Raw genomic sequence first — 19683 nt, 5'->3', positions numbered from 1 at the left:
AGAATTGCATTTAATTCTGCTTTCGGAAATCCATTTTGAATATATTTTATTATTTAATGTTTTTTGGTAGTTCTGTTTTTTTTTTTTTAATTTTTTCATTCATTCTTCTGGTATTTTTCTAGAATCTATAAATTCCTTAAATCTAGTAGTTTCTTGTATTTTTTTATAACCTTAAAAATCTCTAGTATTTTTTGTTGTAATTATGTGTTTAAGTATTTTTTGGTACTTTTCTATTATTATTTCTGGTATTTTTGTTATTTAATTTTTCTGGTATTTTTCGTTATTCTGAAAATTCATAAAATCCAGTATTTTAATGGTATTATTTAGTAGAAATAGTATTTAGTATTGGTTGTATTTTTCTAAAATCTAAAAATTTCTAAAACCTAGTTTTTTTGTGTATTTTTTCAATATTTTCTGGTATTTTTCTAATGTAATTGAGTATATATTTCTGACATTATTTGTAGTACTTTCTGGTATTATATCCGTATTTTCTGATATTTTTCTACCATTATTTGTAGCACTTTTCAAGCAATTTTCTGATACTATTTATAGTATTTTCAGGAACTTTTCTCTACATATTCAGAGGGTGTTTGCTAAACATTCAATCAAGTGATTTATTCACAACTGCGTCCTAAATTATTGTATAACCATAAAGAACAGGCGAAGAAAGGTCTGCAGGGGCTCCTCCATATTCCGCACGAATTCTGTGGCTCCTTTTCAACATCTCTGGAATAGCATTTCCCCATTATGATAGGTCTTTTGTGAATGTCTATGACTACTGCCGCCTCAACTGCATTGCAATTTCATTTTGGTTTCAGAATTGTCCGTATTTTTTTGTCCTGGTCTTCGTTTGTATTAAGTCTTTTGGCCTATATTCTGCTGCTGCTCCTTTTTTTTGTGTGTGGGTTGCCTGGCCCATGGTCATGTGTCATTTTGGTCATTTGTTTTAGACAAACCCCCAGTGGATCTGGCCTACGTTCGGGGGACCCTGTACCCTACACCCTACACCCTATTCCCATGCAATCCAACTTCTCTGTGCTCCTAGAGCCAGGACCCATCTGCACTGAAGTGCATTCAAACGTAAACGAGCTGCATTGGCCGCAAAACAAAGCGGCCAACAGTCCCCCACCCAAAAAAAATGGGGAATGAGCGACAAAACTATAGAGAAAGTACGAGGAAAGTGGGAGGAAGGAGAGGAAATAGTGTAAAAAGAGCGAGAGGTTGCGAAAAAGTGCGCAAGAGAGAGGGACAGAAACCAAAAAACTAAAAAGCTTAAAAACCTAAAACACAAAAATTGCGGCCGGGGCCAACATCAACAGCAGCGGCAAAACCAAACCCGAAACTCCACTCAAGCCGCGGGGAGCCGCTATCCGGGAGCCATGGGCCATACTTCAGCGACTCTCCAGCCTCTCCTCCCCCGCCCGGGTTCGCCCCATTGCAGCAATTCAGTCAACAAATATGTCCAACATGCCGCAGCTTCGTCCTGGCCCATTGTTTTCCTGATCCTGATCACTGCACTGTGCATTTGAACGCTGGCCACACTCCTTTTTTTCCCTCCATGTCCCTTTGTCTGTGTGTGACGGGGTATGCAGGGTTTTCTATGAGCCAAGTGACAGGTGGCATGGGGTTAGAGTTTAGCGGATTCGAGCATAGATTCTTGTTTATTTGTGGTGTGTAGATCGAGTGTGGGGTACAGTGCGGTAGAGGTGCTGTACTCCATACAAATATTCATTGCTGGTGCAAAAGGACACCCTTTGAGGCCCTTTATACACCTTTAACCCCTTCCTTGAATTCATCTTTTCTGTAAATTCCCTTCTTAAAGGATATCACCTGGTGCCATCATCAGTTATCTTATTTTCTTCGTATTTTTCGCCACAAAAACACTTTTTGTTTCAGATTTTTTTTTCGGGTTTAACTTTAAATGAATTTCTATTATTTTTGTGTTTATTTGAGCTTTGCAGTTGCTTCACCAGGGATATACCCCCCCGAACCCCTTCCGTGCTGCTGCCACCCCGAAGAATTCTTGTTCTTATCGTGCTTGGGGCTGTCCGTCCTCATCCAAGTCCTCGTCGTCGTCCTCATTCAAGTCCTCGTCGTCGTCCTCATCTATTTCTGCTGCTGTTTTATTCTGGCACTCATTGCTCTACTCCTTGGCTGTTGTTTTCGCTTGTTTCGCTGCTTGTACTCCCATTTCCCCTCTCTTTCTCTCTGTCTTTCTTGCTCACAACTAAATTGGTATATCCGTTTTTATTAAGCAACATTTCCGGTTCCTCTTGAGTGTTTGGCTGCAATGGAACGTTGAATTCCAGCGGAGGTATGCCGAGCATGAGGAGCAGCAGCTAGTGCCTTGGAGGTGGGGGTTTTTTTCTTCGCTGGGGCAACTCTCAGCCAGTGACAATTTTTCATGCTGTTGTCAGTTTTTCCTTTCACGAAAATCTTACCCAGCCTCTCCCCCAATCCCCCCAGCAGCTCGTTAGTTTTCTCCATGTGTGTTTTCTGTATTTATCTCCGTGCTGTTTCTTCTTATTTAATACCCTGGAACTTCCCAGAGTAAAAAGGTGATTGGTGTCTGGGGAAAGGTAGGTGTCAAGCAGAAGGGGCCATATAAAGTGAATATGATTCTGATATGCTCATGGCGAACAATTTTCCAGAAAATACTAGAACTAATACCAGAAAAAATACTAAAAAAAAACTAGAAAAAACGCTAATAATTCCAGAAAATTACTGGATTTATAGCGCGAATGAATACAACATTTATACATACAAAACTACGGATAATTCCAGAAATAATAATAGAAAAAATACCAGCAAAATTGTAAATAATGCCAGAAAAATACTAGATTCATAACCAGAATAAATAAGATATTACTCATATAAAGATAAGGATATAACAGGGTGTTTTTAGACCCAAAATCGCTTAGGGAACGATTTAATTTGGGTTCAAATGTAGCGCGTCATGCAGCAACACCCCTCGGTTTCGGAATGGAGTCCCTCCCAATCATTCTGAATAAGATAACCTGTACATTCTATAGCATCTATTCCAGAAGCCCCTTATGCCCTCCACTGATCACCAGGTACTCCATGCGTCTTAACAGCCCTCTCCAGCTCATCTTCCTAGTTTTTTCTTCAAGTTTTTTCTTTTGTTTGTAGAAAATGGAACTCATTACGTATACGCAACGTGGCGTGTCACGTAATTCACGCTCCAACTGACATTTTGGGCAATTGATTTGTGTTGAAACAAAAAAAAAAGCAAGCTAGAAAGCCACAAAGACTACACTTTGATTGCCTTGCCCCACTGCCGTAGCCCCCCAAGGCATCAATGATTCAGAAACTCCTCTATTCATTTGTTTCATTCTTTCATTCATTTTCTGTTTGGATCGTTATAATTCACGCATTCAAATTAAATTTGCTTTCGTTAGGGAGGCGGGGGGTTGAAAAAGGTTCAAACACGGCCTAAATGTTCGGACGCTTATCTCAATGAAAATCCACAAGGACCTCATAAATATGTACGAGTGTGTACGAGTGCAGGACGTTCGAGTGAAATTCAAACCATTGCCATGTGGTCAGAGAATGTTTAGCCAGAGTCCTGCTCTGCTCGTCGTCCACGTCCTTTTTTTTCTAACGCTCTGGGGCCTGTGTCAAGGCGCAAGATAGTTTCAAAAGTGATTTGGGTACACTTTTGGGATTTGCTTTTGTGCACAAGGACCTTCGCCAGCTCCTGCTCCAGCTCCTGCTGCTGGGAAAACTGTCTGGTCAACGGCATATTAAATTAAAGCGTCTGGTGTTTGTCCCTTTTTTTCGGATCACCGAAACTCCTGGCATATCCTCAGCCAAAGTGTCAGTTGCAAGTGTCAAAGGTGCTCCTGTTTTTAAATTATCCCCAAACATGACAACAAATTTGTGTGAATATGCGTTTAGCCACAGACACAGAAACCTTCTCCTAGATAAGCGTCCTTGGGCCAAAAAAAAAAAGAAAGAAATATGGAACATGGCAAATTATGCAGAAAACAGAGAAAATATGAAAATAAAATTTAGAGCAACACACAGACACCCACACACAGAGAAAGGTCGAGAGCTAACTGAAATTCTCTTGTAAAGTGAAATCTGTTAAGAGATTATTCTAATGGAAAACTCGTAATAAATATTCGGCTGGAATTGGTTTGGGCTTGGGGTTTGCCTGGAAAATAGAGAGCTTTCCTTGGGGGATTACAGGGAAAACCAAGGAAGTTTAACAGGTTTTTAAGTGTTTCGTATTCAAAGAAATTAAATATGCTGGATATTGTAGAAAAAGATAGTATCATAGGCAATCACAGAGAGCATAAAAGAGTATCATACTGTGGTAAAGGTTCTCGTTGTTCATTCACTCCCAGCTGCTGTAAACAAATCGATTCCACATTAACAACAACAACAGTAAACAGGCCTCTGCTCGCAGGCAGCCAAGAAACAGAGATTAAGCAGATAGCGCTGTCCCGAGAGAGCGAGAGTCTGAGTGCAGAAAGAGAGGGCAAAAAACAAATGAAGATCTCACATTGCTTGTAGGCGTGCCTGCAAGAGCATGCTTTGTTTACCTTCGCCTACGATCCACCCCAACCTCGACGTTCGTCAACTCCAAAGCGAACCTCGTCTCGACGTCGTTTACACAAATAACAACAACAACAGCAAAGCTGCTCGCTCTGCTCGCGTTATCTGCTTTTGCGTTTGCTTCTCTCGCTCCATTTTTTCGTCGGACACCTTTGCTGTGCATAAGACTGTTGTTGTTGTGCTGGTTTTGCAGAATAATTATTACATTTCGAGTTGTCTTTACACAGATTGTGATCCCTCTGCCAGACACAAAAACAAATGCGTGTAAAACAAACAACAACAACAGCTCTGCTTCGCCTGGCCGTTCTTTCGCTTCTCTTTGCTGCCTCGATTCCTACGATTCCTGTTCATTCTTGTTCAGCAGTACAGTGGCTCTCAAACTGTCGAGCCCATTATTGTAAAACATTTAAGGGAAAATATCCGATTTCCTGTAAATTCGAAACCAGAATTAATTAATTTGTGGGGCCCAGTCACTTAATAAACTCTCAATTTCCCTGCTCTCGATTGACCGCTTATGCAATTATGTCTCTCGACAGAATGATAATTTCTCTATATTCAATTACACACAACCAATTAGGTTAGCCATTTTATAAGATTTAAGAGACAAAGCGAAAACAAAGCAAAGTTCAAGTCTTGAAAATGCAGCCATGATTTTGTCGGTGTCAAAGGAAATGCAACAAAGAAAACGCTCAATTAGTGGTGCACTCAATTGGATGCCATGCACACATTGTGTGCCACTTGCACCGGAATGTGGCACACACACACACACACACTGTGAGAGAGTGGGGGGCTCTCTCTCACCCACAGAGAATGGGCTAATTAAAAAGCATAATTTAATTAAGAGGCGCGTCAGCTGGTCGACAAAAACAGAATGGACAGGGCGGTGGCGTGGGCGGGGGTGACTGGAGGAGGCCAAAACTTGTGGCATATGCCACAAAACAAGAACAGAATATGTAGCTGGCGTAGCAGGTTGCATGTACGTGTATTAATGCAGTCATAAATTGTGTGTGTGTGTGTGTGTGTGTGGCAAGTGCTGATGCTGCTGCTGTTGCATGTTCGAACATTCTGGCACCGCACAAAAGTATGCAACAGAACAAGCCTCAACCGGACGGTCTGCCTGCAACGACGCAACAGAATATTCAAGTAATATTTAATTTACAACAAATTAAATTTAATGTTTTACAACTTAAACACATGATTTATGCAGACACAGGGTCCAGTCCCCAGCCTCCCCCCACTGGTCCACTCAATCAGGGTCCTTCCACTGCAGAAACCTTTGACAATTGTCGCACAAATTATTCCAAATTAAATGCACATCAAAATGCACGAGAGGCACAGAGAAATGCAGAGTGGAAATTTCAGAGTGGAATGCCAGGAATCTATCTGGGAAAACGCTGCATTGCAATGAACACTTGGAATTGCATTATGCCCGAGCCCGAGTCCGAGCCCGAGCCCGAGTGGAGGTCAAGAGTTCGCATGAATTGGTGCCATAGATACTCTTTTCAGGCAGAAAGGCACATCTGAAAAGAGACAAATATCTGTGAGAATATGATTCCGTTAAAAAAATCTACCTCCATTAGTAATCATATTCCTCTTTTGGGCCTCACAGTTTCCCCATTTCATATGTGACCCCCTCCCCGCCCTCTTTAGAACCGAAATAAGGACAAACATCCTCATTAAATTTCCACACCTCAACCACACCCGCTCCCTGGCTCCCTGGAGCCCGTTTTGCCTTGCAAACTAAATTTGCATGCTGGATCCATTCGGACCTCTGACCGCTTGAACCTATAGATACAGTAGAGGTCTCCAGTGTGTGGTCGGGCACTAGGCATAGTCTTCGATTGGATTGGACTGGATGCGACTGGATTGGTTCATCATCCTTCGTTTGTCATCTCTGTTTGTGCCCCCCATTCGGACACGCTCGGTGCCATCATCGTCCATCTGTGCGTGCCTTATTGACTTGAATCTGGGGCTGGAGCTGGGGGCTAGGGGCTTTCAACGCACCAACTGAGCCGCAAAGTCAATTCTGTGTCTCTCAGCCAGCGGATATGGAAGATGGGTTCTAGTTTTTCATTTCAATCCAAGCGAGTACTGCCCCACACACACGTCTCATTGTCATCCTTGTGCTTCACTCCTGAGGGGAGGAGAAATGTTTACTTTGCACTGGTCGCATATAAAGCCCCCCCCCCTCCCACTTCCGTATGAAGGTGGAAATGATAGTCCCAAGCCCCCACTCTCTCTCGCCCTCTCTTTGGGAGGGTCATAGTTTGCTTTAACTGTTGTTGATACTGGCTTTCCGTTTGTCTAAAGCTCCGTGCGGCACTTAAGTGAACTTTAAACACTTTTATTAATGGCATATTATGTAATATACGTGCCCCCCTTGGATGCCCCACCTCCCCCTTCGCTCTCTTCAGATCCTAAGTGGATAGGCGGCCAACTTTTGCCAACATTACTAGCTGCAAATGTTTTAATTAAAGTGAAATTGGGTATTCTGAGTGGCGCACACACACAAGTCCTTACATCTTCACATCTCTTGCGACCCCCCAGACCCCTTTCGGGGTGGCTGGGACTGGCACTGGGACTGGGTTTTCCATCTGCAATCCCCCAACTGGCAAACGATTTAGCCAGATGTTACGCATACGCAGCGTAAAAACTTTTCCCATCATAAGCCGTCGGATATGGAGGGAATCGCCATACTTTTATTGTCTTTGGGGTACATTAGCTACGGGATAAGGGTTTATGGGTATAAAATATATAATTATTCAAGAAAATTAATGAGTGCTGTTTTACGAAAAATTCGATAAAGTTTGAATTGAAAAAGCAAGTGGTAAAACCATAAAAAGTGGAAATAGTTAAAGAAAGAAAGAAAAGCACTATTTCCAAGGGATATTTCTGGGCAGATCTGCAATAATTCTATAAATTTATATCGATATAAATGATAAATAAATCTTTGATAAATGTACATCGATAGACATATACAAAACTCGATTAATGGATATCGATATAAATTAAAACGAAATTAATCTGCTTAAAAAATAGTTAAATGATATTCATATAAATTTTCGATATATTTATTTCGATATATATATAAATACACATATATAATCGATGAATGACTTTCGATATTAATATTTGTATACAAATTATCTTTAAATACATTTTTTATATGAATAATTGATAATAAACTTTTATAATATAATATAATATATATAATGAATTGATATAATTCGATAAATATTTGATAAATTAATTTCGATATAAATTATAGATCTTTTTTTTTTTTTTATTTGAATTATCATTAACTGTATTTTTTGTATAAATATTCTATAATTTTTTACCAAATAAATATTGGATGGTTTTAGATCGATATACCTATAAATGAAAGAGAAATATATATCGATATCTGCTAAAAGATTTTTCCATATATAATAATCTTTTTCAATATCCAAATTCAATTCTTTTCCATATCACGTCTAGTTTTTGCACCCTCTTCTCTAAAAATGTCGTGTTTTCCATATTCCAAGTACTGCTCCGAACCATGGACCTGCTATGCATAATCCCTGCATCATCCATAATCCCTTCAAGTGCATCCTTTGGCTTATAATGCATGAACCCCATTTGGCTGCTGATGTAATTGGTCTTACGGCATACCGCACAGATCCCAGAGAACCAGCGACCGAGCCCGAGCCCGAGCCCGAGCCAGACCCAAAGCCAGAGACCCATCCCCATACTTCCGTTCCGTTCCGTTCTGCAGCACTCTCCAGCGACCGACCATCGCTTAGTCATCAGAGCAGATGGAAATGGAGATGGCGATGGCGATGGAGCTGGAGAAGGAGAAGGAGATGCTGTTGCTGCATGCCACATACGCATCCGCATTCGCATCCATATCGTTGTCGTTTGTCGGCTAAGCAAATACTTGGGGCTTCATTCGCTCTCTCTCTCTCTCTCTCCGTCTGTCCGTCTGTTCCTCTGTCGCATATGCATACGCAACGTTTGCAGTTAATTTGCAAAATGTTTCACAGTGGAGAAAATGAGTTCTTAATGAGAGCGTCATACTCGTACATACAATCCGGCATGAAGGAATATGCTACATATTATTAAATTTCAAGTTTGTCTTTCGATTGAGTGGCGACTACTGCTGGCAGGCATCGAAGGCAGGCATTTTGTATCGCTTCTTTATGGCCCGCAAATATTTGTCACATACGATATTGAGCATGCGATTATTGAGTATATCTCTGGAGGAGTCTGCATTCTCCCTCCATTCAGGCTGTTGTAGCAGCAGTTGCAGCATCCTGTTAAGCGTATAAACTGCCATATGTTTGCCACATCGTACTGGTACTCGTGCAACCGCACTTGCAACATATCCGTATTCCCATCCACAAAGGCAAGGCTCTCTCCCTCTCTGTCGTCCCTCTTGCAAGTCGCTTTGTGCCGGGCCCTAAGAGCCCCACTAAAGACTTATGGCATTAGAAAGGACACAACAGCAACAGAGGCAGGCAACATAAGGAGCAGACACGGAGCAACAACGACAACCGCAACAACTTAGCGCATGTCAGCAGCACATTACACGGAGCACAGAGACCTTCCAGGATATATACGATCCAGGGATGTGGCCAGGAAATCGTTTTCGAAACGGGGGTCTTTCAGAGAGTATTTCGGGATGTTTTAAGGGGAATCTGCAGATTAAATGTGTCTTTCTTTTTCGCTCTAAAAGTAGCCCTTGGTCTCTCATTCAAATGCTGCATTCCTCGTTCAAAAAAGCAAATCCCCACTTGGACTACTCCTCTGGACTGTGGACTCTGGAGTGCACCGAACATGCATCATATCCGAGGAGGCAGGCATGGAGTTGATTTTTCAGCCAGCAATTGCTATTGTTGTAATTGTTATGAGTAAAAATTACAAACTAGAGCGACGGAGGAGACGCCACAAACTGTAGACGGAGCCACGCATGGGAGGGGGTTTGCGGGGGAGGGTTCGAGGCAAGGAACTTCCACAAACTCCGGAGGTTAAAAAGTAATATCTTTTGCAGCAACAATGGCAAAAGGCGAGAGACTACATATTATATTTATGCCGCTCTGGCACACACACACACACACACACACACACACACACACACACACACAGATGCAGCAGCAACAATAAAAACACACAATGGCTGTTGTTAAAAGCAGAAATTCACATTAAGCTGAAAGAAAAGCAACCAGAAAAAGGAAAACTACCAAAGACGAAGTTTTAGATACTCTAAGAGATTTGTGTGTGTTTCTACACGTTTAAGGTCAGAATTGATAACAAAATTAATGTTTCTTATTTTTATTGGGTCCTTTAAGGACATATATATTATGTACCAAACAAAAGTCATCGTTTTTAAATCAAATTTTAAAATAAAAAAAATATCTAAAAACATAAATGATCTTAAATTTTTGTTGTATTCAATTAATTTAGTTTAATTTAATTATTTATTTAAGTTATATAAATTTTAAAAACTAAAAATATTTTTTTTTTTTAACTTTATTTCATAATATATGGAATTGAAAAATTTTTAATTTTTATCTAAAAAATACAATAAAATTTTAAGAAAACTTAAAAAAAAAAATATTTTATTATATAAAATTTTTTTTATTAAAATTTATTTGTATATTTTATTTAAATTTTATAGTTTTAAATATTTAGGTTTTTTTTTTAATTTTATTTTAATATCAATTTTTATTTACAAAAAATAATGTTTATTTTTATTTTGGTTTCTTAATTTTGTGCTTCTAAAATTATAATCCCTACGATGCCTGCTCTTATGTGATAGATAGACATTAGATATATCCACAAAAGTCCCTTGTATGGAGTCTTTTTTCCTCGATTCTTTCTAAATCATCTTTGAGATACATTTTTGATATTTTTTCAAACTTCTCTGAGTACTTCCTTTGCCTTCTAAACGCAATACTCTCTCTAAAATTATAACGACTGGACGCTCTGTCTGTAAAATCATCAAGGGCGGTGATAAGGGTCTGCTGGAGGGGTCTAGAGGGGCTACTGTCTCAACAAGGGCAAGCCACAAGTAAACGAGACGGCCAGCTTGTTTTAAGTACAATACACACACACACACGCACACACACACACTCTCACATTAGTTGCAGTGCTGGGCAAAACAAAAAACTTCCTCCTGTCTCTCGTCCTGTGTGTTGTTTCGTTGCTTTCTTCTTCTGCTGCTTGTTGTACGCTCGTTGATGTCGTTGGGCGCTGTACCATGAAATCTTTTCAAAACTACAACACCAAACACTGCAAAAACAATGCCCAAAAATACCATAATTCCTGTCCGTACGCACAAAAGTATGCTACATGCAACGCACAAGTATTCCACACTTTATACGAAATAAATAATTACAAACAAGTCAAGCAGAAGACTACACCAACGACCCTCCTCCCCAACCCACACAGAAAATGTTGTGGAGGAGCGGAAGTTGTGGAAGTTGGTTGCAAGGGCGAGTCCTGCAACGAGAAGTTGCAAGTGCAAAGTGCATTATGGTCACAGTTTCAAAGCAAAAGAAAATCATTTAACATGCCATAAACGTAATAGAAACAGAAACTATGCGAAAATTTCAAAGAAAATCATTGCTAAAAGGGAAACATATTAGTGCAAAAGATCTAAGAGCACGCTTTTATTGCAATTCCTTTGGATTCCTGTGAAAAAATTCATCATAAACTTCAGGGCATACCATCGTCGTTGCTAGGAAGCGTATGCCCCCTGCCCTTTGCCCTGGAAGCCCGTTATCGTTGTGTTTATGAAGATGACATGACGCGTCGTCGACCTCTAACAAACACAGCCGCTCCTGCCAGAGCCGAGCCTCTCCAACGGCTTCGACTAGACTTTTAGGAAGAAAAAAAGAAAAAAAAAAGAGAAAAAAAAGAGAAAAAAAAAACAGAAAACGAGTTGAGTGAAAAAGTTTTGTGTTTTTTTAAACATTTGCTCGTATTTGTTATTTGTTTTTTTGTGGCAGAGCATCTTTGAAGGAAGAAGGACCTCCAACGAACTCTGCTGCTCTTTGGGGCTCCTCTTGCAAGTCCTTCTCCTGGCTCTGCTCTTATCCACTGCCGTCTGTTTCTCCATTTCCACTGCCTGTTTCATTCCCCTCTCCCCCCTCTCTTTGTGCACTTGCATTTATGAATGTTTAAGCAATTTTCGAGTAGATGAAGTTTTTTGGTAAAACAATTGAAATATTCATAGAGACGATGGCAAAGTTTTCTGTGTGTTTGAGCCCAAAACTCTAATGATGGCTAATTATTACAAAATACACTCTCTGGAGCACATGACCCTGAGGTGCACATTTCTGTAGCGAAAAACAGGAATGACAGTTAAAAAAAAAAAACTTTTTTTGTATGCAAACAAAGTTAATTTACATTTTAAAATCCATCAGATTGCAAAAGCTTGTTTAAATAATTGCAAAAATGCATTTTCCCCCCACGGCTGACATAAGAAAAACTTTCGTACAACAACGAACCGACCAAAAAATGTTTTTCTTTCGACTTTCACATGGAAATGCCCCCCCCCCCCCCCTCGCTCGCTCTTTATTCGGAAATCAACTTAAATAAAGCAAATGAAATCATATATATATCCATATGCATGGCATGCATTTGGTATGCACAGAGAAGGGGGGTCTCCGCCTCCGGAATTCATTCATAATTATTTGCATGGCAAATACTATGTAAATCGGTAGCCAAAGCAAATGTTAAACATGCTTTTAAGCCCCTGTTTTCTCCTCTTTTCCCCCCGCTGATTTTTCAATGATCGATCATGGGGGGGGGTTGGATTTGGCTGAAAATTCCTTTGATTAGAGCACAGCTGGGGGGAAAATTTCAATGGAAAAGATAGCTCTGGAGGGCATCCAACAGAGGGACAGGCAGAGATAAATATATATGTATTATATTAGTGAAAAAGAAATGGATTTTAGGCTAATTAAAGTATTGAAAATAAATTTACATAAAAACCTAATTAGGCGCAGTTTTGGAGGCACTATTTGTTGTACATTTTTTTGTCCAAAAATTGGAATACTTTTCAATTTGCAGCCATCGAGGACAGCTCTAGAAAAATCACAAAAAAAACTTTAACAAATCAATATTCATAAATGAAAATAAAAATTAAATGAACAATATGTTTTTCCCCCAAGTTTGGCTTCTGTTTCTGCTGCTGCCCTTCCAAGAATTTTTCCTCTAGGGGGCAAGCAAAGAAGCGAAGAAAAAAGGTAAAAAAAATAAAAGCAAAAACAAATTGATATCAAGTTGCATTTGGCTTTAGAAAAACCCCCAAACTGGCAGTGTAAATATATTTCTTGTATTTAAATTTAAAGTCTTTCAAGTTAAATTTTTTTACAATTGATTTCGCTTTAAATATCACATCAAAAAACATGTTGTATTTTATTAAGTTGTAATTTATTTTCACATTATTTTCGCATTTCTGGCTGCAAAAACAGCCATGAATCAAATGTACCCCTATACCCAAAAAAAAAAAAATATATAATAATATTCAGCATAACAAAAGGGTAGTATTTCAAGGGAAAAATACGAAACTTTAAGTAAATAAATGGGAGGCACTTTTTCCGTGCTTTTCTTGTATATTTTTTTGTGTGGTATTTTTCTATTTTTTTTTTTGGTGTTTTGTAAATGAACAGCAACTGTTAATTACAATAACAGTAACCGAAAAAGTTTATGCCTGATGCGTGCTACAATACGGCATTAAAAAAGGAAGGAGATTCACTCAAAAAAATAACAGTTGGAACGGCACTAAGGTACTGGGTATACAGGTTCCATTAAAGACTGAAAAATATTAACAAATTGCATCAGGGACCAGTAGACGGTCCCCAGAATTCAGCAACAGCATACACTGTCTTTGTGAAGGTGCGGAAAAGACTTACTTATTGGTCCCTGGAATCTAAAAAATAACCTACAAAGTCTTTGGCAATGCCAAGTGTTCAGTGCACTTCCATTCGTTTTCAGAGCTAATATGATTCTCCATCTCCACGAATGAAATATACCCTGGTTTGATTAAGGGGTATAGGGGTAAAAAAGGTAGATGCTGTATACAATTTATGCGTACCAGGACCCAGTGCCCAGTGCCCAGTACTCAGTATCAATTGAAAATGCAGCCGCAGAGTGCATTGAGCTGTTTGTATTTTATACACAATATTCGCCTGCTGCCCACCAAAAAATCTCAACACAATAAAGCTGGTTGCTCTTCGTCTGGTTTTCGTTTTTTGTACATGAAATACTATATAGATAGGGATGGCGTAACAATGAAGAGCTAGTGGAAAATATCCCCAAAAAATATATATATACTAGTGGATGTGGAGGTAGATGTGCCACACAAAAAACAGATTTGCGCTGAACAAAATACATGAAAATTGAAGCAGAGAAAGCAATGGAAACCATAGGAAGGAGTAGGAGTAAAAGAGTGGCAGGAGAAGTGGTATTAAAACCAGAAATATATACACGGAAAAAACAGAAAACTTGTGCAGGCAGACAAATTAAAACTAAGCGCTGGATGTGCAAACAAGCTACCAAAAAGGCTGCCCACTCGACCCAATGGCTGCTGGTCCACTCCACTCGACCATTTGCTCCATTTAGCTGTATACACACACACACACACACACACACACACACACATACATATACTGGGGCTAACGGTACTTGGCAACTAAACTGCGTGCTTAGTTTTATTTGACCAGTGCTGCTCCAACTGTAAAGCGACCACACACAAAGTTTCATTTTAACAACTACAAAAAATTCACAAAAAACGAAGGAAATTTAAGGGCTTGCGGGCAACACAGACTGGGATATCCTTTACAAAATTATCAAGAAATTTTTATAATTTTTTAAAGAAAATATTCAAAAAAAAAATGGTTTTTGCCGAAAAATCCCATTAGATTTATTTCCTAAGGTCCACTGGTGCACCATCATACCCTCCCACCCTCTATGAAGGGTATCAAATTGGCCTGAAAAATTTTTGATTGGAATTGTTTTCCGTGGCGGTACGGAACTCTTATTTCTCCAATATTTCGCCAGCAATTAAGACGATTTTCATGGCATACTTTTCGAGCGGAGAATTGAATTTAATGCCAGACCAAAATCAACTCTTTCTCTTTCAATTGGCTCAATAATAAAAATGCTATAGCGATTGCATTGCATTGCCTTTCAGCCAGAGAGCGGAAAGCAAACAAATTTGATATCAATTATTTCCGCTGCAAAAGAAATTCGGAAACTATTGCAAATACCATGAAACTTAATGGGGATTAATAATGTAAGTATTTACTAAGCTGCAAGTCGTGGGGGGGGGGGGGGGGATAAATATTTATAGAAAACACTTTGCTCATGCGGTTTTTGCGAGCTTCTATAAAAACTTATAGACTGTTGGAGAGTTGGAGTAAAATTAGCACACAAAAAAGTGTAGCATGCTTTTGGGGTGTGTATTAAAATACTGGAATTTTTCTTGGAATTTGTGTTCTTTTAATAGCAAATTTTTATTTAATCTCTAGTTTACACTTGTTGTGGTCTCCCAGGGGTATATTTAGCATGGTTTAAAATTTATGGCATGCTTAACTTTTTTTTTTTGCCCGAAAATTGGTTCAACAACAATTTTTTTATTCCCAAATCCATCTAAAATTTAGCAGAAACGCTTTTCGAGAACACCCAACATTCTCTGGGCACTGGGCACTCTGCCATGTGTTTTTTGGGTGATGGGGAGGGGGAGGGGTTTTCCGTGGCATGTGAATTATTCATTTTTGTGGTATAGATTTACAATTTCTACGAGTACGTATCTCTATTTGTGCGTATGCTCTCTGGCTGGTATTGATTTTTCATTCCAGCCACAGAGAGACCCTCGTCTGTGTGCTGCAATAATGGTACAAAAATAAATCAAATCAGTTTAGGAAAATCGCTCTGTGTGTGTGTGTGTTTGGGGGGGACTCGATTCGATCTGTATTGCTGTATTAATTAAATGTCGCCTGGTGAAATGCAATTGTTAAAAAATTCGTTCTCTCGTTTTTGCAGGCAAACTTTGGCTTTGGATTGGTCTGATGATTGGAGTGGTGCAGCAGATCGGGGCCGATGATTCGCTGGATACACGTGAAGGCGTCGATCTGGTGCTCAAGTGCCGTTTCACCGAGCATTACGATTCGACTGACTTCACCTTCTACTGGGCCCGATGGACATGTTGTCCCACATTGTTCGAGAACGTGGCCATTGGCGATGTGCAGCTCAATTCGAATTATCGGTAAGTGCATGGATGTCCTTCCTCTCTCTCCCCCTCCCCCCCTCCAGTCATGTCCTGTGTCGAACGGATGGACTGTGGACTGTGCGTGTGTGTGTGTGTTCAATGGACTGATAAATCACAGACGGCCTCATAAATTCAACGCTGATGGCTGTCAGACGAGGACGAGGAGGCAGAACGGGTTAAGGCAACCAGCCAGGACATTTATTTAATTGCCTGCCTGACATCGACACTCAGCAGACATATAGCCCGTAGGCCTGCCTCCCTCCTCACATATTCATTGATAAAAAGATGAAAGATGCGCGGCATCCAAGTCCCATTCGATGTCTCTTGTGATGGGCGAAGCGATGCGTTCAACTGTTAAATTTATTAAAATTGCCAGCGACAACGTCGTCGCAATGTCATCGATGAGCATTGTACATCATTAAATGTTCATCAAGGCATGGACGATAATTCATTAGCCCTTGAGCCCTGACGCTGGGTCGAGGCTGGCGGCCGCCCATCAAGCGCAGCTGTTGGCCAAGAGTTTTCTATGCCAGGAAAAACAGGAAAATTATTCGTTCAGACAATGGTCCGAAAAAAACGTGGGAGAGTTTTTTGTGTGTGAAACTGTGCTAATGAGAAAAATCTATGAAAATTATTTAATCAATAAGCAGATAAGCGAAATTTTGTGGGAGATCGCGCGTCATGCAGCAGCGTACATCGGTTGGCGGCGTTTCTTCTGGGATGCACGCCTTTCTAGCCACTAAATACCTCGATTCAGCCCATTGTACGCCTATTGGTAACACATTGCGTATACGCAACGTTCGCCCGCCTTAAAAGGGAAAACACTTCTAGAACTCTTCGGAAAATATGCCATGAATATTGCAGGCAGGCAGCATATTTATTTATTAATCATAATAATCATTTTCCCCAGCATTTTGAGCGTGAATAAGCAGCAAAGGGGGGGAGGGGATGAGTACAACAAAAGGCGAGAGAAAAAGGGCGAGAAAAGTACAACAAAACCGGGAGAAAGCAGGAGTGTAAAAATCATTCAATGCGGCGTATGCTGCAAATCGTTTGGAAAATTTTCAACAGGGCCGCTCTATGCAAAATACATGCCACACAAAGGGAAACGCATAGAGGGGCCGCAGACAGACAAACCACCAGACGACAAGCGTAATAAATAAATGATCTATAAACAGGAATATATACATATACATATTCATGTACTGCATATATCAGGGCCTAAGTGGCAGAGAAAATACAACAAGAATTATTATTACAAAATGCTGCTAATCGCGCGTTAAACAATTTCCTTGATTTATGCGTGCAACACTCGGAAAAGCATGCGGCTAATGGCCCAAAGCAAACGAAAAGCGGGCGAAAAGCGGCGGGCCTAAATGGGCGATTAGACCAGGGCTGTGATGGCATTTCAATTTTCAAGCAAATCTCATTTAAATTTCAAGAAAATGTAGAGGAAATATTTGAAATCTAGGAAAAGAAGAAATCTAAGAAAGAAAATAAAATTGTGAATAATATAAAACTTTTGTTGAGGCAGTAGATATTTCTTTGATACCGAAATTGTCGATCTATAGTGTATCTATAATCAGGGCCTTGGAAAGTGTTTTTTATCAATATTTTTTCAAAATTTTAAGCACTTTGTAAGAAAAAGAATCAATTTTGCAATGTTTTAAGGATTTTGTGAAGGAAAAATGTGTATTATTGGATTTATAATGCCAAAGGCTTGAGTCCCCGTGCCAGTATCCGCAGCTGGTTTGGGTACGAGCTTCAGTTTGATCGTCATGACTGGATTGTCGATCGTTGTGGCAAAAAAGAGGTGCGGTATGTGATCGACTACTATCACGGTAAGGTGGATGTCCGTCCTGCCATGGATTCTGCCGCGAATGCTTGGGTTCGTATGCGCGCCACCTGCAAGCGCTGGAAGTCCGATTTAATCGAGATACTCAACGCAAGCGATTAAAACAATATAAATACATATTTAAATCGTTTCCACCATCTTAATTGCCTGTTCGAAAGAAATTCATTAAATGTGAGCTCAAAAATACTCGGATATTGCAGCAGGAAAAAAAAACCATTTCAATTTTCCTTCGATGCTTCGTGGTACGGGAACTCGTGGCATTGGTACTTCATTCCTCTTTTGGGCTATACTTCGCCTCTGAACGATCCCAGAACCCAACAGTCTTTGGCGAACCGTAAAAGTCGGTCCCAAGAAAGGAAAAACAAAATACAAGTTTGCAGATGGAGACGTTTCAAACGATTCCTCTGCGTCCTCATCATCGCCATCGTCTTCTTTGGCTGCCATGAGGAGGTTCATCCCGATGCGTGCCCAGAAGATGTGGTTTGGAGCTGGAAACCGTTTTGGAAGTCACCTTATTGGGACTATGTTCCAGACAGAAGCATTTCTGAACCCATAAAGTACATATATTCTTAATCAGCATCAATCATCGAGCTGATATAGCCATGTCTGTCTGTCCCTCTGTCTGTCTCTCTGTCTGTCTCTCTGTCTTGATGAGCGCTTAGATCTCAGAGACTATAAGAGGTAGAGCAAGCAGTGAAATCACACTGAATCAAGTTTGTTTCAAAAAATTTCCTTTACAGCCTCCACAAAGGGTGTAGCATATACAATTTTAAAGATACAATTAAAGGAAAAACGCAGAATCATAGAGAATGCCCATATCTAGCAGATTGCCGAATCTGAATCAGATCGAATAAATATTCTAGCCAAAAGGCCAGCAAATGAAATTTCAGTAGTTACGCAACGCCTTCCCCGCTTTTACTCCTCTCCTCTCTCTCACTCACTTAACACCTTTCCGTAAGTTCTAATTTTCCTGCATTTCCTATATTTCCTGCTAATTTTCCAACATTTCTGGGACTTCTCCCACATTTCTTAGATTTTTTGCCACTTTTTTGCCGGCAGGAGTTCAATTAAAGTCCTGCTAACATTTCGCTTTGCCTTAAAGCAGTGTTTCGCTTCTCTAGACAGAAGTGCTACCTTAACTAGCCATTAGTCTCAGGCAGCATCAGCAGCAGCAGCCACTCTAAGACTCTGAACAGCAGAACAGCAGAATGGGGTAAAAAGCAAAGAATTTCCCAGTCAAGTTGTAGATTGTTAAAAGGCCAACCAGATTTGTTCTTGCTCTTCTTTTTTTTAGCCCTTTTTCAGAGCCCCATACATTTAGTCATTGACAGGAGGAGGGCGGACGGACAAAAGGCAATTGTGATCCTTATAAGGCGTGACCGGGCAGGCAGGACCAGCACCAGGATACGGTGTAAAAATCTGCACAACATTTCGTTTTTTTCGTTTTCAACGAAGGGTTTGCCTCTGTTTTGCATTGACATCGAAACAAAAGGCTAATTGGAATGTTAGACAAAAGAAAAAGGCCAGTGGAATCACATGGAACTAGTCTTTATATCAAAAACCATCCATGGGGCTATCCTCTGGCTCTCCCTCTGTTCTTTCCGAGGAGGGTATGATGGTTTTTGCAGGGCTAAAATGATCTTCCATCACAGAAGTCCTCCATCTACCAGGGTATCTCCAGCTGCGGCCACCTTTTCGCTGGCATTTTTTATAAAAAAAAAACCAGAAACAGCAGCAGGCAGCAAGCAGAAAAAAATAAAGAAAAAGATAAATTGTTTTTTAAATGAATTCAATAAAGCGTGCGCCACAACAAATACAGAAATATAGAAAACACAGGACTACAAAACAGGATAACAAATAAAAAGAAGTGACTCTCTTTCTCTGGCTCGCTGTTTGGGGGACGGCTTATTTGCATTTCAATTTGCATAAGTGTAGGCAGGGATATTTCCATATATCCCTGATAGATGTCGCGGGCAACCATTCCGGGGCA

General features: G+C 40.1%; 1 protein-coding gene across 3 annotated transcripts in view; it reads left to right on the top strand.

Annotated features, from left to right (window-relative positions):
* LOC108162660 overlaps positions 1–19683 on the top strand; it is a 129312-nt gene that overhangs the window by 51841 nt on the left and 57788 nt on the right. For all 3 annotated transcript variants that reach the window (XM_017297496.2, XM_017297499.2, XM_033394081.1), the window contains exon 3: positions 15613–15835. In XM_017297496.2, coding sequence (XP_017152985.1) covers positions 15613–15835 — 223 coding nt within the window. The remainder of the gene's footprint in view (positions 1–15612; positions 15836–19683) is intronic.

The sequence above is a fragment of the Drosophila miranda genome, chromosome 4 (assembly GCF_003369915.1).
Source record: "Drosophila miranda strain MSH22 chromosome 4, D.miranda_PacBio2.1, whole genome shotgun sequence".
Taxonomy (NCBI): domain Eukaryota; kingdom Metazoa; phylum Arthropoda; class Insecta; order Diptera; family Drosophilidae; genus Drosophila; species Drosophila miranda.
This window is presented reverse-complemented; position numbering and strand designations above follow the sequence as displayed.